This window comes from Urocampus carinirostris, chromosome 17 (genome assembly GCF_059441175.1).
Source record: "Urocampus carinirostris isolate Australia breed hairy pipefish chromosome 17, RoL_Ucar_1.0, whole genome shotgun sequence".
Taxonomy (NCBI): Eukaryota; Metazoa; Chordata; class Actinopteri; order Syngnathiformes; family Syngnathidae; genus Urocampus; species Urocampus carinirostris.
The window spans coordinates 14,957,877-14,982,500 of record NC_142365.1 but is presented as its reverse complement, the minus strand read 5'-3'; the positions used below and the strand labels follow the sequence as shown (position 1 = coordinate 14,982,500).

General features: G+C 36.4%; 1 protein-coding gene and 1 long non-coding RNA gene across 2 annotated transcripts in view; one reads left to right on the top strand and one right to left on the bottom strand.

Annotated features, from left to right (window-relative positions):
• The window catches only part of LOC148349305 (uncharacterized), a 58,143-nt gene extending 39,061 nt beyond the window's left edge, over positions 1 to 19,082 (bottom strand). The window contains exons 1-2 of the long non-coding RNA XR_015847216.1: positions 18,989 to 19,082; positions 18,758 to 18,905 (exon numbers count right to left, since the gene is read on the bottom strand). This is a non-coding gene — a long non-coding RNA (uncharacterized LOC148349305). The remainder of the gene's footprint in view (positions 1 to 18,757; positions 18,906 to 18,988) is intronic.
• msx2b (muscle segment homeobox 2b) lies at positions 18,814 to 23,919 on the top strand. The gene is made up of 2 exons (XM_088320675.1): positions 18,814 to 19,157; positions 22,024 to 23,919. Exons 1-2 carry the CDS (start codon positions 18,932 to 18,934, stop codon positions 22,446 to 22,448), a joined length of 651 nt encoding a protein of 216 aa, XP_088176801.1. The 5' UTR covers positions 18,814 to 18,931; the 3' UTR covers positions 22,449 to 23,919.
• Positions 23,920 to 24,624: the final 705 nt, after the last annotated feature.

Genomic DNA, 24,624 nt, shown 5'->3' with positions numbered 1-24,624 from the left:
CTAACAATGAATTGCTAATTAACTAGCTAACTTTTATCTAAAAAAATAGCAATACATCCCCGGTGCTAATTGCGAAATAGACTGCTAATTTTTATCTACAAAAGTTAGAGATGATCAGAAGTCGCTAACAATAAATAGCTAATGTATTTAAACAAAATTAAAGATAAATCCCAGGTGCTAACAATAAATCGCAAACTTGTATCTAATTCAATAGTGATAAATCCTAATTGCTTAGTGGAAAGCTAACTTGTATCTACAAAAGTTAGTGATAAATCCCAGGTGCTATCAATGAACTGCTAATAAGCTGGCTAACTTAAATCTACAAGAATAGCGATAAATCAATGGCGCTAATCGCTAAATAGCCGGCTATCTTTTATCTACAAAAGTTAGAGATAATTCCTAGGCGCTAACAATAATGCTCTAATTAGGCGGATACTTGTATACTGTATACTAAATTGATGCACCTTGCAATTAGCTTTTGGTGAGTTAGTGCCTTTAAGTCAAGTATGTTAAACATGTTTTATTTGCTTGAGTGAAGTGTTAAAACACAGCTTGGCTGTATTTGTTTCCACTGTGTCATCATAAGACACAAATTATTTGAAAAATAGCCATGTTTAGAACAGTTCGTTAATGAAAAGTTCAAGGTTAGAGACTGTAAATACAACACATTATAATCTGAGTTTTCTTATTTGCTGTGTTTTGTTTTTTATGATTTTTTTTTTAATAATTCTTGATCTTTTTATTTTCAGAGCTTTTCTTGTTTATAAATGCGAGAAAATTACGTTTGAGACCATAGAAAATAGTAAAAAAAAAAAAATTAAAAATCGCAGGCGCTAATCGCTAATTAGCTTGCTAACTTGTACCTTGAAAAAAAAAATAGCGCTTAAGCTTACACACTAACAATGAATCCCTGAGTGTATCCACAAACAATATGAAAGCACAGAAGGACAAATAGAGTTTGATGTCATATATCACCCACCCCTTTTTTTTCACCTTTAGGTCAAAATGTTCTTGAAGTCTTAAATCAGCATGGCGTGCTAATTATTGTTTTGTGGCCACTTTGCAGAGCTCCGATGCCCGAGGGGCTCCAAGGAGGCGCCAACCCTTGCGAAACTATTCCTTCAGTGGCTTGGCGAGTGAGGGTGGACAGATCAATCCAAATGTCGATATTATTGATACCATACTATTGTCTTGGGATCGATACCGTCTTCCAATTTGAACTAGCACTAAAGTAATGTTGTTAGTGGGTTGAAAGAATAAACATGAATACAATTTTCAATCAAGTTTGGTTACAATTTATTTGCACTACTAATTTTGAAAAAGTTTGTGAAATGTAAGGTACTGTTTTTCACAAACTATAAGGCGCACCTGACTATAAGACTCACCTTCAAAAATACTCCTTAATGAAAGTTTGTTTTCATAAGACGAATCGAACTATGATTAAAACAGAATATAAAAAACGTATTTCATAGAACAATAATATTAGGGAATCTTGTTTCAAAACTATGAATCGATTTATTCATGAATAATTACCGTATGTGGAAGAATTTTGTGGTTATAAGGGATTTTCTGGATTTATTTACTGCATTTCTGTCTTTATAAAGGCACAATACATTATAACTTGACTTACAATTTTTTGGCAAATTTGAGTTTTTTGAGTGAGCCCTAGTCTAAAACAGGGGTGTCAAACAGGCAGCTAAGGGATTGAATCCGGCCCGCGAGACAACGCTCAGAGAAGCGCAAGAGAAAAACTCTGTACTTGTACATCTCTCTCTCGTAGAACATCATGCTACAAATTTCAAAATAACCCTAACACATACAAAAATGAGAGGGAGTACTTTATGCCCTCTGGCAAATTTGTTTAAGTGGGACTTGCAAAAAAATACATTAGCTCTAACCCTAACCACATCTAATATCTAATCCTCCCCTTGCACTAAGCCTACCACTAACCTTAACCCTACACCTAATCCTAACCCTTGCCCTAAACTTATTACCCTAACCTTCTCTGACTTCAAGCCCTACCCCTAGCATTAACCCTACCCACCGGGCCCCATATCTTAACTTTCATTCATTTATTTTTAGCCATTCAGAGGTGGACTTGCTTGTGTGTTTCCGATCATCGTTTTCCTGCTGCATGATCCAAGAGAGCTTGAGTTTGAGGATATGAACTGAAGGCCAGAACTTCTAAATACAAGAATTCATTATTCCGTCAACCAAAGCAAGTTGTCCTAGTTCTGAGGCAGCAAAACAGCCCCAGTCCATCACAATGTCACCACCATGGTTAACTCTTGGCATCATGTTCTTTTTGTCTAATGCTGTGCTGTTTTCACATCAAACGTAACGGGCTGCACACATTCCAAAATCTCAATTTTGACTCATCAGTCCACATAATGTTTCTCCAAAAGTCTTGAGGATAATCAAGATTCTTTTTGGCAAATGTAAGACAACTTTTCGTGTTCTTTTGTGACAGCAGTGGTTTTCGCCTGAGAACTCTCCAATGGATGCCATTTTTTACTCTCTCTTATAGTGAAGTCATGAACAGTAAATGGTCTGGAGCTGCTTAGCTGCCTCAGGACCAGGATGACTTGGCGTGGTTGACGGAATCACTAATTCTGGTGTTTACCAGAAGATACTGAAGGAATAAGTCTGGCCATCAGTTTGTGCCCCCAGCCTCAAGCGCTCTTGGATGATGCAGTAGGACAACAATCCGAAAACACAGCAGCGAGTCAAATTCTGAATGGCTCAAAAAAAAAAAACATTTTGGAGTGGCCACCAAGTGAAAGTGTAGATTTAAATCCAATTGAGATACAGTGGTGTTATCTTAAACGTGCAGTTCATGCTAGAAAACCCTCCAATATGGCAGATTTGAAAAAAAATTGCAAAGAAGAGTGGGCCAAAGCTCCTCCACAACTTTATGAAAGACTCATCAACAATTATTGTGCACATTTGATTTTTATTATTTCTGCCAAAGGTGGCGCAACTCGCTAATAGGTTAAGGGGGCAATTACTTTTTCACATAGTTCCAGATTTTTATATTTTTTGTGGCTTAATGAATGGAATCAACATTTAAAAACTGTTTTTGTAATTTGTAATATTAAAGTTGGTTTGATTATTTGAAACCTTTGTGAGTGCTTAAAAAAACTAGAAATCAGGAAGGGGTTAAATACTTTTTCACGGCACTTTATATATATTTGTACTAATTTGTTTATACATTTTTATGTATTACTATATTTTTTTATGATTCTAATCAATATATTAATATATTTCATTGAATCGATCAGATAGCTATTACATTTAAATATTTTTCAAATATATTCATTCTTTAATTTATTTATCTGTTTTCTAAAAAAATACAAAACATTTTGAGTGGCTTGGAAAATTTTCAAGCTTTATATACAGTATCTTTTTTGAATACTGGAACGTCAATTGATTGTAAACTACTATAGCCAATTTAGCTTGTAAATAATTTCTATAAGAATCCATTAATAACTTCAAGGAACTCAATTGCATGGAACAGAATCAAGAATGTTTGTAGTTTATAATTACAATTGGATTGTTTTTCATTCACGCCCACTAATTGTTTGCAGACAAACATTTTACTGTAATTATTCAAAATCAAACAAGTTTCCTCATTGGCTGGTGCGGCCTGTCAGACCGACAATTGGACAGCTTCTGTGAAGAGAGTTTTCGTCGCCAACGCTATTCCCGATGGACCCGGACTAGTAATTCTAGAAATACCGCAATGCAGCCGAAACAATCGGAGCCTTTTTTGCAATTGTTATGCGACGGCCACAAGATAATTAAGACTCGATTCTCAGAGACCACCCGAGAAGCAGCGTGAACTTGCTTTTCAGTGTTCCGAGTTCGAGTTCCTGACAGTCGTTAAAAACCCTTGGCACGAGTGTCCTTGCCTGAAAATATTTCAATCACGTCTGATGAATTTTGTTCTTTTAAAGCCCACAAGTGTAACATTTGACCACTAAAGGGCGCTCATGTCTAATGCGAAGGGACACTAGTGCCAAATGATCACTGCGTAGCAGCAAGATGACATGCAAACACGGCGGCGACTAGGTAGGGATTCCACAATGTAAAAGATAAATAATTATCCACCAATGTTTTTGATAAAAATGAACATTGGTATGATAGTTCATGTATTTTTGCAAATTATTCAAATCAATGCTTTTTTACTAAATTAGGTTTTTATTTTACCCCTAGCACTAATCATACCAATAACCTTAACCATACCCTTGCCTTGATCCTAACCCTAGCCCTTTTACCCCAAACCCCCTTATTTATAACCTGACCCCTAGCAATAATCATACCAATAAACCTAACCATAATTTTGCATTAATCTTAACCCGAGTCCTTTTACCCTTAACCCCGCTATTTTATAACCTTACCCCTAGCACTAATCATACCGATACCCCTAACCATACCCCTTGCTTTAATCCAAACCCTGACCCTTTTACCCTAAACCCGCTTATTTATAACCTGACTCCTAGCACTAATCATACCGATAACCCTAACCATACCCCTTGCCTTAATCCCAGCCCTAGCCCTTTTACTATAAACCCCCTTATTTATAACCTTACCCCTAGCACTAATCTTACCAATATCCTTAACCATACCCCTTGCCTGAATCCTAACCCTCGGCCTTTTACCCTAAACCTAATTTATAACCTTACCCCTAGCACTAATCATACCAATAACCTTAACCGTACCCTTTGTCTTAATTCTAGCCCTAGCTTCGCCTCTAACCCACATACCCCATCCCTCTCTAACCTAATCCTACTCCTAGCACCGACCCTACCCCTAAACCTAATTTTAGCTTGAACGAACCCCATTCCAAGCCCCAATCCTTGCCTGATCCCTAAACCCGACCAAATCCTCGGACCCTAACCTTATTCCTAACCCTCTAAAGCTAACTTTAGCTCTAATCCTAACCATAGCCCCACCCCTAGCCTTAATCCTAACCCTAGTTCTAACCCTAATCTTATTCCCAACCCTCTAACACTAACTCCAGCCTGAACTATACCCCTACTCCAAGCCTCAATCTGAACCCAAGCTATAGCCCTCTAACCCTAACCCTCCCTAACTCTACCCCAAGCACTTACAGTAGCCCAAGCCTAAATCTTTACTCTAATTCTAATCCTAATCCTCCAACCCTACTACTTACCACTAACCCTACCACTAATCTTCACCCTAACCATAATCATAACCCAACCTTATTCCTAGCCCTAACCAAATCCTTTTCCCAGTAGGTCATTTAAGATTTACACATGTGCATTTTTATTGTGTATTGTCATGACTAAACAGCCTTATTACATTGTTAATTTAATGTAATAACCAGAAGAAGGGACTTCCCCAAAACGGTAATATTTTTATTCTATTGGACTTTTTTTCTCTTGTGCATTGTTATTCCAGTTATTTTAAGAAAAGTTTTCGATTTCCTGGCACGAGGCGATGACACTTTTTGTCCCATTGTCTTTTTTTAAACTATTTTAATAACGTGTTGATATTCTGCAGAAATCGTGACTCACGATTCCGTTTCAGGAAAAACCCGTTTTACCTTTAAGTTTCAGTCATCGTCTTTTTGCTTTGCCTAACCATCCTTGTCCGAACATCGCCCAATTAATCGGCGGACCGGAATCCCGGCGTGTTTTCGTTTTAGCCGGAAAAAGGTTATTACCTGGAGCGCAACAAAAAGATGAGGGAGGGACCCGGTCTAGACTCCGCGTCTCGGCACTCCTTTTTCGCTTTTATTGTTTGACCCGACAAAGAGTCAAATTTTCTGGTGAACAGATGACACCGATTGTGAATCGTTCCCATTGTCACCTTCAGGGTAAAAAGGGATACGTTTACTCTCTTACATTTGAACCTAAATCTTCACTCAACTGACCAATGAGAGACGAGTTAGCATAATTTTAAAGTAAGAAATAGATATGCAACCAAGAAGCTTCTGTTGGTCACAACGCACAGTATTCTTATTACATGATAATTACTGTGTTATAGATATTTTATTACTAAGATATGCAAAAAATAATTGTCAGACACAAACAAATAACACGTTTATGATATAACACATCTTCTCTAATTATGCTTTTTAATCTCTAATTATTTTCTAGTTATAACATGATTATCACAGTGTAGTATTGATGTTATGAACAGGACATGCAAGGGTGTAGAAAAATGAATACATCTTAATAAAACAGTTTCATTACATTATGAATTAAAAACATAATAAAAAAATCATATGTATGTGTAAAAAATATATTTTATATATAAAAATACAAAGAAAATAATATCTGGTTTTATTGGCAGTTAAAAACATTAAAGAAGCGAAAAATATACAGTATCTAAATATATTTAAACAGATAAACAATATTACATAACATTCAATTTGAATATGTATTCATTTATATATATATATATATATATAAATATTCAGATATTTTTTTTACATAAAAAAAAAAACACGAAATAAAAAAAACAACATACACGAAACTTAGTAAAAAATGCAATGAACAATAAAATAGATTATCTTGTTTTATTCGCAGACCACAACAGCAAAAATAAGTGAAAAAAACAAAACAAATATTTTTTACTATCATGTCCTCTGCCTCAAGGTGACTGGGATGGGCTCCAGCAGCCCCGCGACCCTACTCAGGTTAAGCGGTGCAGATAATGGATTGAATTAGCACTATATAACATCACATTAAAAAAATAATAAAATAAATGAATTTAAATATATTCAAATTTGAACATTGCATAATTTTACATGCTAATAAATAAAATGTAAATGTAAATATGAATAAAAATAAAAATGACAAATTATTATGAAAACACAGTCCAAAATAAAAAAATATACAATATTTTTAGAGGTAGACATAAAAACAATAAAATAATTATATATATATATATATATATATTTATATATATATATGTATATACACATACATTTATTTTTTCTATTACATCAAATTTGATTATAATAAACGTTTTGAAATAAATAAATATATAATATAATAAACAAATAAAAATGAGTAAAAATACAATGAAAATAATTTTAAAAACACAGTAGAAAACAATATAAAACACAATAATAAATAATAATAAAAATAAATGAAAATAATAATTAATACAAAAAATAAAAAATAAAATAAACATTGTCTCAGGTCTAATCAATAAGATAGTTCTCTAATCCATCGGAAAGCTTTTTTTTTTTTATTAACTCGAAATTCGCTTTCACTGCCAACCTCATTTCAAGAATAAACTTATAATAAAGATTTCAAAGAGAAAAAGACGAGAGACCATCAGGATAAAAGGCACAAAACAAATATTTACATTGTTGTGCTTAGAGACTGGCCTAAGTTTTAATAATAGTGCGATATTTGCAAATGAGAAAGAATAATGATTGGGATAAGAAGTGTAATATCACGGGGCAACAAAATACCCCATTTTCAGTTTTGTGTCCCTCGTTTAGGGTGGTGATAGCCCTGCGGAAGAATCTGTGGTTACGAGTTTGATCTTGCGGTGGAGACAAACAAGCACAGAGACAACTCGTCTGTCTCGTCCTTTTCGTCTGTCTTGCTTTCGAATAGTCAAGATTGTGCTCGTATTCGTGCTAGTAATAGGCTTTATTGTTCCTAAAGCGCTTTGGGAAGTCTTCATTGACTTGAAAAGCGCTATATAAATGCAGACCATTTACCATCTAACCGGAAGAGAGGACAAGCAAATCACCAAGACACACAACGGGAGTCATGTTTTGAGGCTAGCCGAAAATCAACGCATTCCATTGTCGACTATTGTAGCGAGACACGTTTTTTCAACAGAGTGAGACATCTCTGCATGAATATAATCCCTGCCGAGAGTCCCTCATGTGCGATAGTATCTCGGACTTGAGCGGTAACATAAACATAAAGAAAAGGCGGCGTCAACATCAAGTACTAAAACTTCTTAAAATATTTTGGAGCATTTTAGCTAGCATTGGGCTAATAAAAACCCTACTTGGAAAGTTTGCAAAGCAGACCTTTCATATCATGGCGGTAGATCGTGACGCACAAACATTCAAAGAGCATGTTGGACAACATGGAGTTTGACTCGCCTCTGAAGATTCAAGTAACATTTGAGCCAATAGAGTTTTGATGATATGCATTGTAAATTTTAAAAGTGTATATCTTACGATAAAAGAGAGCTTGAGCGTTTTTCTTTTTTTTTTAAATTATCAGTACAATGTGAAACTGGAGAACCACGTCCAATTTCGTTGTCCCAATATGTTCAACCCATTTTGTAACAATGATAATAAAGGTATATTCTACCTGACAAACATATTTGAAATTTAAATGCATGCAGTCCGAAGAACAAACGTCAGTAGTTAAAATCGTTTGATTTTAAACTGTGGAGAATTGTTTCGTACGTTTGTACAGACTTTGATGCACATCTGTTTTATTGACTGTTTTATTGGTTCTAATAAGCCTGTTCTTGGTTAACAGGGATAAAAAAATGTTTACTTGATTTGAATTTATTATTTAATTGCCTGTCCCTAAAAAAAATGGCGTGAAGTTTATTGGATTTATGTCTCTACTGATCCAGCACTGCTCCTAATTGTTTATAGAGGCATTTTTTATTTAATTTCTGTACGGAACCGCTGTATATTCAATAAAATGTGTATTTTTTCCCATTTTTCTGGTGTTTATTATCATTATTCACAAAAAAAAAATCGACTTCATGCTAAATTTAAGAACAAAATAATAATTATCCGATTATTCGGCTAATCGTTGTGAAAGTGGGTGACTAGTCGTTAGTTGCAGCCCTATTGACAAGTCATTATTACACACTCACTGATGCAATTTTTTTGTATTTACTCAACACACTTAAACATATTTGAAATTCTGATTTTTGGGGGTGTAACTTCACATTTTTGAGGGAGGTAATAATACCTGATGATGCAATTGACGCACAAAGGTACCCACATGAAAACTCATGTATGGTAGTATTGATTATTTGGTAAATACTAATACTATTGTAAAATATTCTGTATTTTTTCCAATTTATCATCCAAATTGTTTATTCTAAGGTCACATTAGAAAACAATACAGAATTTTACAGTCTCACTCGTATCCAATTCCAATTTGAATTATCAATCATTTTTCTAACCTAACTGATGTGCCACAAGGATCAATGCCACACCCACTCCATTTGAAAAATAAATCAAACTGTGGGTAATATATCTTATGACCTAAAAATACATTTTGGGTTATAGTTCCTTTTTTAGGTCCTTCAAAAAGGTCGGATTACTGTGATTGATTCACATTTATTTTTTTCCACGGTTTATCACATGCAATATTACAATTAATTAAAACCTTAATCAAATCATGTAGCCAGATTATTATATATTTTTATACAATGTATAATATGTAATATGAATCACTTCTCATCAACTAAGATAAACGAAAACTGGAAGAAAAATGTGGAATTATAATTGTCACATTTGAAAAAGGCTCTCATTCTTGTAAACCCAACTGATGTACCCGAAGGATCAATCTTACAACCAATCTAGTTTAAAAATAGATCATACTGTGAGTAACATATCTACTGACCTAAAACTATTTTGGAGAGGGTACCATTCCCATTTTCCTCCTTCAAAAAGGTCTATTTAATTTGGAAAAGACATATTTTTTAATCCAGCTGGTGTCGCTCAAGGATTATTCCACTTCCACTGCATTTTGTCAAAATAATTTTTTGTATTGTATATTAACTGCGGCAAAAAGATAATGATATACATTTCTACACAAAAAAAACCTTTCCATGCAAAGATAAGGTCTTGGGAAGAATTTAAATTTGAGTTTTAAGACCATCTCCTTTGATTCAAATCAACAGTGAGAAGACTTAAGCCTTATTTTGAAATAATGAATTGGCTCCAGATAAGCATGCTGGATTCCTGGTTCATTACCCTTCAAGGGCATGGTTAATTAAACAGTAAATTGATTGAATACAGAATATAATAACAAAATAATGAATTATTTTCTTATGCAAAAGCGATTAGATATACACCCAAAATGCTGGCATTCAAGTATATCAATCTGTCCTGTTAGTATTTTTATTTTACCCGAGATCTTATTGGATGAAGTTTTGGAGCTAAAACAAACCATTTGTAAAAGGAAGCACATTGCCGGACCTTCAGCCATATTTATGAGGCCCATTAACCTTCCTTTGCCTCTTCCTGGCGCAAATAAATTCAAGCAGCATCCCAGTAATTGCCAATCGCTCTGTTACTGGGCCACTCTTGTTGCACTTCAAAGTGCTAAAAAAAAAAAAAAAAAAGTGTGACCACAGCCTTGGTAGGGGCCACTGAAAAGTGACCCCGTACGCCTCCTTTAAGTTTGTAATGTATATACAAATACATAGTTATAGTTAATTGTAAAACTATACTAATACTTAAGCCATCTTCTTTTTTAACCTTTGAGGTTTGTGGGCGTGGCCCAAGCAGATTGTTTCCCTCTCTTGTTATTAGCACAAAAAAGGGTCTTCAAAAGCGGCAAAGGGGCCCCCTGAAAAGATCCGTCTGTCTGTCCTTTTTAACAGCTAATTGTTCGTGGCGCCAAGCTCGCTTCCAAGGTAGTTATTTGTGTGCATTAGGAAAAATGCTGCGAGGGCTCCAAAAGCCCACAATTACAATTACAGCCACGGTGCGTTTGAGTCCGTTGGCTTTTTGGAACGTCTGACGAGAAATCTTGCCATAAATAACATTTGGAGCTGTAAAAACTCTGACAATTGAATTGAGAAGGGTACACAATGTGAAAGTGATTGGAAGAGAATCATTTTAATTAAAAGAATCGACCACCATGAGTGTAGGCGTCAAATTTAACCCGCAACCAAATCAAGCGGCGGTATTGTCATCACTAGAAAATTTCGGGATTGTTTTGGACTGTTTGGAAACGTTTCAAGTGCAACAAAAATATGCGTTTCTGTTCTCATTCTGGGTTTTTAACTGAGAGGATCCATGAAAGCGTCCATAAAATTCCAGAGTGGTTACCAGTATTGTGACAAAACCGAAGAACTAGTATTATCCATCCATCCATCCATCAATTATCTGCACCGCTTATCCTCAGCTATCCTCGGGCATTGGGCAGGGGACACCCTGAACTGGTTGCCAGCCAGTCGCGGGGCACACAGAGACAGACAACTCACTCGCTCATTCATACCTAGGGACAATTCGGACCGGACAATTAACTTGACACGCACGTTTTTGGAGTGTGGGGGAAACCAGAGTGCCCGGAGGAAACCCACGCAAGCATGGGGAGAACATGCAAACTCCACACAGGAAGGTTTGATCCCATGACCTCAGCACTGCGCCGCTGTGCTGCCCCGGACTAGTATCCATCGCTTCATTATTGAAGGTGTCTTTAAAAATGTTGAAATACCAATTGATGAATTTTCCTCTTAATGTTGTAATGACAAGAAGTAATTTAAAAAAAATATCTTTGGTCGCCAAAATATTATTTTACGTGCAAAAAAACTTGATTTAAATCTAAGACACAAAGCACTTTCTCAAAAATCTATGAAGATATATCGGTATTGACAATTTCAGAACAATTGAAAATATATCCCATACCATGTTCTCGCTAATAATAAAAAAGACACTTCTGTGACACGCGCACATGCAATTCCATAGAGACTACATATATTTAAAGGGACAGAGTGTATTTATTGTAGTGGTAAAAAAAACGTTATTTATTAGAAAGAATCAACATTGTTTTAAATAATAGCAACAACAGAATCAGGAGCAGCTAACAATAACAACAGTAGCAAGTCATTGCCTGCAGCCAAGTGGCTAAAATGAGTGGCAGAGAATAAAACAGTGAAATAAAATTGGTCATTCGGGCTCCTGTAGAAGCAAGATGTCTGCCAATGAAGTCAGCTTCTCCAAGTTGTGTAATGGTATTTCAAATTTCCACACCAAGTGAGCCAGATACACTCGGCGTGGCTGATTGAGCCAAAACTCTGTCTGTGCGAAGTAAGTGCGTATTAAGTGCGTATTAAGTGCTAAAAGCACAAGGACAAGCTAGGTTAGCAAAATGGCCATTGGGGCCTCTGAAGTCGTAAAATGGTCGCCCAACAAGTCAGCTTCTACAAGATATGTAAGATCATTACAAATGTCTACATGGAGAGAGCTGGATACACCCGGAGTTGCTGAATGAGCCAATAGCCAGAGTTGGTCAGAGCTGGTCGAAGTGGCTAACTTTAGTAGCTGGCAAAATCAGCAACAATGGCAAGAGCAGTGCACAGTTCAACAATATTGATAGAAATAACTGCAAAAAAAGAAGCTAAAGCAACTAACAATAACAGTAGCGGTGAGCCATAGTCTGCAACCAAGAGGCTAACATGGCTGTCTAGAGAAGGAAACAGAAAAAAGCATTTCTAAGACTCTGTCTTAGCTGTGTGCGATGGTCATTGGGGGCTTCTGTAGTACTAAGATGGTTGCCCGTCATGTCAGATTCTTCAAGTTATGTAAGATCATTAAAATATTTCTACATGGAGTGAGCTGGATACACCCGGAGTGGCTGAATGAGCCAATAGCTGGAGTTGGTCAGAGTTTGTGGAAGCGGCTAACTTTACTGGCTAGCGGGGAAAAAAACCTACAACAAAAGCAGAGCAAAGCAGACTTTAAGTTGTGCAACATAATTAAAAATATGGTGTTTCTAATTATTTGAATAAACAGGGTTTTATTGAAATGAATGAAGTATTTAGACACCATAAGGGGTTGCTATATTCTACACAATTATTACACTTTTTGTTTTACGACATGAAAGCTAAATGCCAAAATAAACCAGTCCAATTTAAATGAGAAGCAAACAAAAACAAGCAATAAACGTCGGGAGCAATAAAAGATAAAACGATCTCCGGGACGAAGCCGAATTACCGGCGTAGAGCACTTCCTTTCTTCCGTTATGTCATTTAAGCCTTCTTCATGGCCAAAACAATTTGTCTGAACATGTTTTTTTTTTTGTGCAGCAGCAGGACGAGATGCCTGGGAAGTTCGAGCGGGCAAATGGGCGGGCACATCTCCCAGCGTTGTAATTACGCCGGCGGCTTTCAAGCATTGGAATGCCGAAATGGGGTATTTACTTCTCTGTTTTGGTGCTGCATCACCAGTGTTGTGAGCAACACGTTATTTTGTGACACGGTCCTTGTAGACAATTACTTTTCTCCGTAGTGAGTACTGCATGATAATAAAGCATTATTAAAAAAAACTTGTAACTCAAATGTTGTTACAACATGTTGCGTTACTCCGTTACTTAATAAAAACTGTTCACAAATTGTAACGCAGTTCTTCTCTCGCTCAGGACATATCATAGAACCCTTTATTCACATCATTCAAGTAAAGTTGGCATATTTATATGGCCCTACAAAGTACAACTCAATACAGTTACTGTGGCACCGTTTCCATCACAGAGTACCGTATTTTCCGCACTATAAGGCGCAGCTAAAAGCCTTTTTTTTTTTTTCAAAAGCTGACCATGCGCCTTATAATACAGTGCGCCTTATATACGGATCAATATTAAGTCGCAAAGTCTTGCAACTAAGGCAAGCAGCCGCCGACTAGATTTTCCCCCGAAGGCAAAGTAGTCCGCGGTGTATGCTGGGATTTATTTACCGGCGTTTTATTTCCTAACCAATGTGTCAATCATCATTTGAATCAGTCACTATTGGCTAAAGTTTTTTGGAGGTAAAGGGGGCGGATCCTTTTTATCATTTACAGGCTCGCATAGGCCAAAGGGGCGAAACAAAGCCTGCAATTGGCCGAAAAAGAATCACACGTTGGGTTGCAGTACGGCATAGAGACATTTTTTTTTACTCTTCTGTATTTGTAAATATTTTACTCTCCTGGATTTACTACACTCACGGTTGTAAGAAGACCATGGTTACGTATCATTATTGAACGTGATAGCTGCAAGAGAACTTAGGTGAGCTATGCGGCTTTATATTTTCCCGGTATCTTGTTTTAGAACGAACTTGATGTTTCCGTGATGAGTCTGTTTTTAAACTAAATTCAATTCAAAGTGTTTATTGTCATATGCACAGTAAAGAACCCCGTTTGCCTGCACAATAAAATTCTTACTTTGCTGTCAACACAGTTGCCAGCAAAAAATAAAATGGAAACTAAGAAATGTTTGGCATTTCTTGAATCCCAAGACTTTAACCTTCCGAATGATATTTGGAACGATGCATTTGAGTGATTGGTGACATCGTACTGACACTGTTTCCGTACATGTCTGAGACATGTAGTTGCTTCTTTGCAAACTTTCGGAATGTTAAGGGGGTAATAAGTTTGACTGAACTATCTGACTGTTTTGTCGACGTTCCCATTGTAGCGCCTTATAATCCGGTGCGCCTTATGTATGGAAAATATAGGACCAAAAACTATTTTTTGGGGGTGCGCCCTACAATTTTTCTCTTTACTTCGTCTCTCTTGGCCTGTTTCCGCATCTGTGTTAAATATGTTTTTCTTGAGGTCTCATGAGGGTCTGCTCCAGGGGTGATTTTTTGAGGGTGCTGAGCACCCAGATAAGGCATGGGCAAACTACATCCCGCCAATTAGTGCCAATTCTGTCCCTATCATCCTTTTGTGTGTCTGCAAGAAAGTAAATACCATAAAAATACTACAAAAATACTATTACAGTTATACTATTATACAAAAATACTATTACATTCATTTTACAGCAGAAATACTACAGAACTAACTAAAGTAATATTAAAATACTAAAAAATCCTACAAAATTTAAAAAATAGGGATCAGAGAAACTACTTTTATATAGCCCGATATCGATCATGACACTTAACTTTTGAGTAGTATACAATACCAGATATCAACACCACTAGTGTATATTTATTATGTAATGATATTTTGCTGAAAGAGTTTTGAATCCTGCAGAAAATCAAAGTTTAAAAAACGAGATCCAAGATACCTTTTATTCGACTAATCACGATACTTACAGTAACTACTGAGTAGTACACCAAAAACAGATACCGATACAACTAGTAACATTTCAAATAACCACAAATCCCAATAGAATATTTTTCTTGAAAATGGTATGAAAATAATGACAATGTAATTTATGTATTTATTAATTCTTGATTGTAAACGACAGATCCTTGCATTGGAAACAGGATTGGGTAGGGTTACTTTAACTTGATTACTTTCAATTACTTTTGGATTACTCCAATACCAAACATGCTAATAAAAGAAAGAAAGTCAAGTGAAGTCATTTTTATTTGTATAGCCCTTTATCACAAAGAGTCTCAAAGGGCTTCACAGGTTATTACACATGAGAAGTTTAGGTTATTCATATGCTATAGAGTAGAAGTGAGTTTTAATCTTAGATTTAAACATTTCCAATAGGTTGCAGATCGGATCTCAGGGGGAAGAGCATTCCACAACATCGGTGCCCGGATGGAGAACGCTCTCGAACCAGCGGAACACTTCTTGGCTCTTGGGATCACCAGAAGACTGGCGCTCTCAGAACGAAGGCTTCGGGCCGGAACATAGGGGGAAATCAGATCTGAAAGATATGAGGGGGAAAGTCCATGTATGATTTTGTATAACAATAAGAGAACCTTGAAATCACATCTTAGGCTAACAGGGAGCCAATGCAGGTTAGCCAAAATTGGGGTGATGTGATCGGACGTTTTTGTCCTAGTTAAAAGCCTCGCTGCGGCATTTTGTACCAGGTGAAGACCCTTGATTTTGGTCTTCGGGAGACCAGAGAGTAGTGCATTACAGTAATCGAGACGGGAGGTAGCAAACGTGTGAATTATAATCTCCGCATCCGACTGAGACAGTATAGGACGAATTTTAGCAATGTTACGAAGATGGAAGAAAGCGGTTCTAGTCATTTCTTCACATGTGTTTGAAAGGACAGATCGGACAGATTAATAATAAAATTACTCAATTTTGTGCAGGCTTGGGGAGTAACGGAATACATGGAACGGCAAAAATGATGTTGGCAAGCTGTTTGGATTTATTTTCATTTTGTTTCTGTCGCATTTTATGTTAGTTTTGCCAGAGATCAAAGAGATCAAAGCCAGCAGAGAAGGCTTACCACATGTTGTGAGTCATAATCTTATTCATATTTAGTTTATTTTGTCTTTTATTAGCATATTTAACTTGATTACTTTCATAAGTAATTGAAAGTAATCAAGTTAAAGTAACCCTACCCAACCCTGATTGGAAATTGCTGCAGGTATCGGTATATTTTAAATATATACAAATAAGGTATGCATTGTTTTGATACATTTCAACAACGTTGTGCAAGGCTCACAAAGAAATGGCCTGATCTGAATAATACCTTGTGAGTTTTTTTATTGACGTCATTCTCTGAAAAAGTATCTTTGATTTTGGTGTTTTCCTTCAATGCTGACAATCTCGCCCTCAGTGCTACAAACACAAAAAACAAACCAAAAACGATCTCCGAAAGATATGCGTTTGATATCACACAAATGAAAAAACCTGGCCACTGAAAACATCCTTTCACTCTTAAAGGGAAAAAAAACGCCTTCTTCAATCATCACATAAATAAACTGTGCAAATACGTGTGAAGTGCCAGGAATTGCTTATCGGACAAACGACAAAGATTGAATTCATGAGAGTCACAAGGAAACGTCTCAAGTGGGAATTACAAAATTATTCGACGTCACGGCTGAAATGCCCCAGCCGCGACGCAGGCATGTGAACGTCTCGTCTGCTTTGCGTGCGGCCCAAAAACCGGCATAAATCTGATATTTAGTTACACTGTTTAGTGTGTCATCCGAAGGGGGCACGCCACTTCCAACGGAGATTAATATCCGATTTCCACGTTGCCGCCAAGAAAAAATAAAGACGATAAAACAAACACTTGCTGTTTTTTTTAACGTGCTGCGTTCATGGCCTAGAGGCCTTGACTAATTCAAAAAAATGATAAAATCCATACCTGACGACCCGTTGCATTTTATCGTACTTAGTTTTTTTTTCTAATATCTATAATTCTATCCAATACAAATCCAAACTGCGTTATAGAACCTGATTACTGTGTGTGTTTTATGTGACTTACAGGCTTTGAATTGGGTGTAGCAATTTTGGTTAAAATTTATAGTTATACTATTGTCCTCTGCAAGTGTCTTTAGCTAGGTTTAGTGTAAAGGCACCCCCAATAGATACCAACAAAATCAATAAACATCTGCTTTTATGTGGTCTCTATGCCTCCTGGCAGCCTAATTGGGTACTGCAGCTCCTGACCACCGACCACTCCAAGCAGCCCAATCCAATCTTCTATCTGCTTGACAGCGCTGGGCCATTTTTCGGGTTTAATTCAATGTAATAAAGAAAATGAACGTATCAAGAGTTTTTTGGGGGTATTACTGTATATCTTATAGGAGTCACCAGAGCTGCTCTTCCGTTTGGAGATGATGCTGTGTAGTGGATGTGATGAATTGTCCATGATTGACCGCAGCTTTTTCAGTGCCCGTCTCTCAACTACTGTTGTGTGTCTGCAACAAAAATACTACACAATATGACAAAACCAAATATCCAATTGTGCTTAAAAACAGATACCTAACATTATATTTTGTCTTTATTCTGATAATAATGAAAATACTTTGAAAATACTACTAGAGTAATACTATGATACAAAAACAATGTCATATACCTATTACAACAGAAATACCACAAAACTCCAACGACAGTAATATTATTATACTTCTACAGAATTACTACAAAAAATACCAATACAGTAACACAATGTTACAAAACACTGCTACATAAATATTACAACAGAAATGCAACAAACAAAACATGGAATAAAGACCTTGAAGAGAAAAAATGAAAAGATGATCAGGATAAATAGTCCCAAAATAATAAAAAGGGCCAAATTTATAAAAATAAGGCAATGAAAAAGAAGGTAATGTGGTCAACTAATGAGGAGACGATAGATCATTCTTAGTATACATCTTAAATTCTATTCTGGAATGTGATGTTTTTAAGAGAGCGGTGCTAGGGATCCAACGGACTGAACCATTTCAAGGCAGTGGAGTATTTCCGACGCTGCATTGTTCACATTTTTGTTTTGTTTCACTTATTTTACTGGCGTGTTTTTTATCATATTTAAGCCTATCCTATTCTTTATGAGGGAGAAGAGTTTTTTAGATGCTTTAATTTTTGGGCGTGCTTGGTTGAATTTGGGAGGTACTTTGGCTGGTTATGCCCATGGCCCCAAACAATTGTTTTCGTTTTAACCTTCATCATAACACATTATTCACAGGTATAAAATTATACAAAATCGTAATAAAGTCAGACTTTTTGTGGTAGACTTTTTTTTTTAACCTTTTTTTTTTTTAATTTGAACGATTTTTTTATTGAACATTGTAAATTCATACAAAATTGGCACTGCAAAGTCCAAAAACGAAACAGAGTAAATACTTTCGAGAGAACATAAGATGCTGTGGAAATACAGAGAGAAAAATAATAAATAATATAAAAATATAAATTATAAATCAATACAAGGGGGAGGGTTCTTGAGTGTATTATAAATCCCTTGGACACTGGGAGTGTTCATCAAACTCAAAGATTCAATAAAAAAATAAAAAAAGAATTTACTGACAAATTCTGAAAAACAGGTTCACAATTTTGATATTGTTTTTGTGGATGAAATATTTAGCTGTACATAAGATTTATTGCATTTTCCTCATTCTTGTCCTGTAAGAAGACAATAAAAAAAATTACCTTTGCCGAGCAATCCTGAAAGCACCGCCTATCATCTTCCGGGTAGAACGCAGTTGGTCATCAGCAGCGTCACGTGACTCGCCTCCATACAAAGAGCCTCCGCGCTCCTTGACAGCGTCAACGCGACGCTGAGCTCGTCGCAGCTCAACTAGAACCCAACCGAACCCGAACGAGATGACGAGCCGAGAGAACTGCGAGGATTTGGGAGCGGAAAAGGAGAGGAAAACTTACCGGCACCCGTTCAGCGTGGAAGCCCTCATGGCCGGCGGGACGACGCGGACCTCCCGGTCGGTGTCTCCGGTCTACGCGTGTGTCCAAGTTCGGGAAACTTCCGGTTCTTCGTCTCCGGTCAAGTCCGAAACATCCGAACCGGAAGACTGGATGCTTTCTTCTCAGCCTCGTGAGTTTTTTGTTTTTTTTAATAATTGCATTTTATTTTGTATCATCATCAAATTCAACTCATTTAATTTGAATTTCCAAATAAATTCAATTAGAATTTAATTTAAAATATTGAACGTAGAAATATCACTAAGATGGCGGGACGGTGTTTTTTCCAATTTTACATAGCTTTATTAACAAGAACAAAATTATACTTTACTGACAAAAATCAATTTAGCCTTCCTTGTTTTTTAATATTTTATTTTTGTGGTGGTGGAATCTGTCACTTTCCTGATTATTTTAACCAGAAAATAATTTCTAATAAACTCCAAAATTTTCTCATTTGAATTTTGAAATAACTCTAATTAGAATTCCGTTTACATTTCTAATATGTAACGTGGAAATGACTCTCTAAGATGCCCTGTTTGTTTTTCTTTATTGACAACAACAAAATATTTACTGAAAGTAGGCCTACTTCAAAAGAATCTTTGGGCTATGAATGATTTTACTAACTTTTAGTTGATTCCTTTGGAACATTATACTTGTCAACCTCAGCCAATTGCTCCCCTCATCAATGATCTCAATAAGCGATAATAAACCTAACTAACACAATGCAGCACCTATTTACTCACAGCAAGACAGACTGTGTAGGATGAAAACAAAAGATGATTTGTTTAAACACGTTCAGCAAATAAACAGCACAAACAATTATCCATGCATCTTTCTTAGTTCTTTCCCTACTTGCAGTAATTTTAGTGTGGGTTATTATATTTTATTTTTTGTTGTGTACACAATTTGAAATCATCACAAACATATAAAATGCTGGGAAAACCTAAACATTGATAGGGATGGAACATATTTTTCCCTATAAGGCCAAAAGGATACGTTTTTTTAACAGGAGGAATTAAAGAAAAGTTGACACTTATCTTATGCTCACCAAGGAAAATACTATTTATTTTTGAATGTTAGTGCAACTTTTTTTCTTATTAGTGCAAAGTGCTACCAGTTTGTATTTATTAAAAACGTAGTCAGTTTTATCTTTAGTTAACGACTAAAACGTCTTCCTTAAATGAGGGGACAGAGTGGTTAACATAAATCATTTATAGATCATTTAAAGAGTAATTACTATGTCATGACCATGTTTTCACCATGTTGTAATTATTAGAAGTAGAGTTCTAATACTGAAGGCTCATTCAACCACTAAAACATCTGCCTTGTATAAGAGCACTGAGTTCTATACATACATATGCTATAGGCTACAGCAATTCTAAAAATAATGTAGGGATAATTAATCATTTTAAATGCCACTTAGAAATCAAATTTCCTAGAAAATAACAATGACCCATCACTGGTGAGCTATCTTGAGAACCGGCCCCAGGGCCACTCAGCTGTTCTTGGGGAGCCTGTGGGCACCATGTCGGTGAACCGTGGTTTAGCTCTTAAAGAAAAAGAAAAGGAAAGCTGTCATCGAGGAACACGAATGAATTTACCGCTCGGATGGAAAATGGCAGCTAAGACCAAAGAAATTTGGCTTTGAAAAACTAAAAACACGACAACAATGTTCAAAAGAAACACAGCGAGGCACAGAGAAATCTGGTGAGGAAAAAAAAAGACCATGAATGGTGTACATTTATTTTTAATCAAAATAATGATATAGTAATAACAAAATACTGTACTTTTTGGGAGGGAAGGTGATATTTTGTACGCTAAGTCTAAACTTATTAGTTATTTAAAAACGACACAGTGAGGCACAGTAGAACTAGGTTTGGAAAAATACTGATGCGTAATATATATAATATATAAATAAATACATATATATAAATAAATTTTACCAAAATAAATATACATTATTTTTACTTCAAAGTAATCCAGTACTTTTAGAGGGGAGGAGATGGTACATAATATTTTCTATGCTGAGCCTGGACTTGGTATGAAATTAAAAAAAAAAAAGGTAGTGAGGCACTGGGAAGCAAGGTGTGGAAAAACCATTGCATTTTTGACTAAAATAAATAGAATGAGACACAGCAAGGCACAGGGAAACCAGGCGAGGAAAACATTATTACATTTGTTACCAATATCAATATAATGAGACACTGTGAGGCACAGGGAGACCGGGCAAAGAAAAACAATCAAATTTATTAACGGATCGATTATATTGAGACACGGCAAAGGACAGAGAATTTGTGAGGAAAAACGATGACATATGTTTCTAAAACGAATGATAATGACACAGAGTGAGACACAGGGAAACCAGGTGAGGAAAAAACTATTAAATTTGTTACCAAAATAGATATGATACACAGTGAGGCATAGAGAAACCAGGCGAGGAAAAGCCATACCATTGCTACTAAAATAAAAAGAATGAGACACTGCAAGGCACAGGGAAACCAGGTGAGGAAAAAATATTAAATTTGTTACTTGAATCAATATAAATAATGAAACCTGGTGAGGCACAAAGAAACCAGGCGAAGAAAAACAATACAATTTGTTAACAAATCGAATATATTGAGACACGGCAAAGCACATATAAACTAGATGAGGAAAAACAATTTGTTACTGTAATAAATGTAGTGAGACCTGGTGAGAATCGTAGAAACCAGGTGAGGAAAAACATTGACATTCTTTACCAAAATAAATACTAAAATGTAAAACAGTGAGGCAGAGGGGAAATAAGATGAAGATGAAAAATAAGTTTGTTAATGAAATAAATATAATTCGATTCTATGAGGCACAGGGAAACTAGGGAAGAGAAAAAAAACATTTTTTTTAAACCAACATAAGTGGTATAATGAGACACAGTGAGGCACAGAGAAACCAGGAAAGGAAAAACAATTAAATTTGTCCCCAAAAATGTATATTGACATACGTTTTTTTTTGGCCCCACCCAGATCCCGTAAGCCCCACCTGCCAGCTGAGGAAGCACAAATCTAACCGCAGGCCTCGCACACCCTTCACCACCTCCCAGTTGGTGGCGCTAGAGCGCAAGTTCCGCCACAAGCAGTATCTGTCCATCGCCGAGCGAGCCGAGTTCTCCGCCTCCCTGGCCCTGACCGAGACCCAAGTCAAGATCTGGTTCCAGAACCGCCGTGCCAAAGCCAAACGGCTGCAGGAGGCGGAGCTTGAAAAACTCAAGATGGCCACCGCCGTCAAATCCGGCACGGGGGCAGTCTCGAACGCCTTTCGTTTGCCGCTCGGCCCCGTCTCCCTTTATGGACAGTCTTTTTCCGCCTACCACCAGAGGGCGCTCCTTCCCTTTTCACCCTTGGGACTTTTCGCCCCGCCGCTAGGCTACGGCATGTACCATTTGTCGTAGGAACGAGGGGATTTTTATTTGAACGTGTTTTTATTCTCCCCATGGTGAGGATCGGTAGAACAATTGTAAAACAATGTAAACCTGGGGGGCGGAGTTTGCATTGCCACGCCCACTCAATGTTTTCAACGCGTAGAACTTATTGAAAAATACATTTCTTCTGCGCTTGTTTTTCGTGTCTCATTTTCACAGGCCTAAATTCAAGTTAAGGGGCCGGTGTGTATAATACCCTAATCTGCCCCTAGTGGTGCAAACATAAATCATTCATTTCAATAAAACTTGATTGAGACCGCTTATTCGGTTTAAAAATTTGTAGGGATATTACTACCATCTTGCTACTATGGATGTCCGTTTGAACATTTTACAAAACTAGCTGGTGCTTGTAGCACATAACCGCTACACACCAGACGCAACGAGGCTGCAAATGTGATGTTCGCATGATCTTTGACTTTTTCCACTGGTTCATTCTCTAGCCACTCAAGTTAGCCACTTAACTGCTATTGTTCGCTGCTCTGTTTCATGTTATCTAAGTCAATATTGTAATTTGTAATGATATCGCAGAACTTGGGCGGCTATTTTGCTACTACGGATGCCCAAATAAGAATTTTGCGAAGTTAGCTTGTTCCGGTGGGGTATTTAGCAATAAACGGCCAATTACTACACACAACTGAGCCACGAATGTAATATTTGCTGAATCAGATGATCTTTGAGCTTTTTCCCCAGTATTTCCTTCTATAGCCACTCATATTAGCCACTTAGCTACAAGCTATTGCTAGCTGCTATTGTTTTAGTTAGCTGGTCCTACTTCTTTTTTTTCCAATTATTTCAATCAATATTGTTGAATCCGGCTTTGCCTTCGCTCTTGCATATTTGCCTAGCCGCTAATGTTAGCCACTTCTAGCGCCACTACAAAATATAGAATGAACATTTTGCCAAGCCATCTTGCTCGAGTTGTACTTTTAGCATTTAACAACCATTTACCGCACACAACTCCGCCCCAAATGTGATGGCTGCCGAGGTCCATGATCTTTGACTTTTTCCCCACCGTTTCCTTCTCTAGCCACTCACACAAGCCACTTAGCTGCAGGCTATGACTTGCCGCTAGTGTTACTAGCTGCACCTGCTTGATTTATTTATTTTAAACCAATATTTTCTTTTTAAATTACATTTTTACCACTTGGAGTCAGTAAATAATACACACTGTCCCTTTAAAACTATTTATTCCCTCCAGAACTATGTGTGAGTGAGTCACAGAAGTGCCTTTTTTCAATATTTATAACAATTAGCGAGAACGTGGTACGAGATATATTGTTATGCTTACTTTTCAATTGCTCTGATTATGGAAAACCAATAAAGCCTTACAGAATTTTTTGTCGAAAAAATGTGTTTTGTGTCTTAAACTTTAGTCAAGTTTTATGCACCAAAAATATTTTTCGGGCCACCAAAACGGGAATTGGTTTGCACACTTTTTCTTTTGTTGTTGTTGTTGTGCTTTTAGCAGGGAGCTAATTTCACGCAAACCAGTTAGCGCTTCCTGTTGAACCGGTTTCACTTAGCCGTTTTTTGTAATCCCAAAGCTAAATAAATATGGAGCTTGGAAATGATAGAAAAACATTTTTGGCTTGGAGTTTTTTTTTCTTTTCTATTTTGTTAAATACATTTTAGATTTTTTTTATATGATATATATTTGTTATTTTTATTTAATTAATAAGATATATTTTTTATACATTTTATACAATCTTTAAAAGTTATTGTTACGTCAAGTCAGATTTATTTTTATAGCCCTCAATCACAAAATTACACCATCCCCTGATCTGAAACCAACATGCAAGCAAGGAAAAACTCAAAACCTATGTATTTAATTTTTATCCCCATATATATATTTTTAAATAAGTTTTAAAAACTGTTAATCATATACTAATTTTAAATGAGATTTAAAATCTTTTTAATAATAATTCAAAAAAGATCAAAGCGGCGCCGCTGCAAGCAGCAGCCTTTCCAGCAACTCCGCGTTATTTCGCACTTTCTGTGATTTATTGTTTTAAGTGTCTGCTTCTATCTTCGGTGTTTTTCGTCCCGTTTGACAACTACACTTCGGATTACTTTCTATCCTATCGTTATGGGTATAATAAATGCACAAAAATGCGTTTATTCGAGGAATCAACTCCTTGCCCTGAAG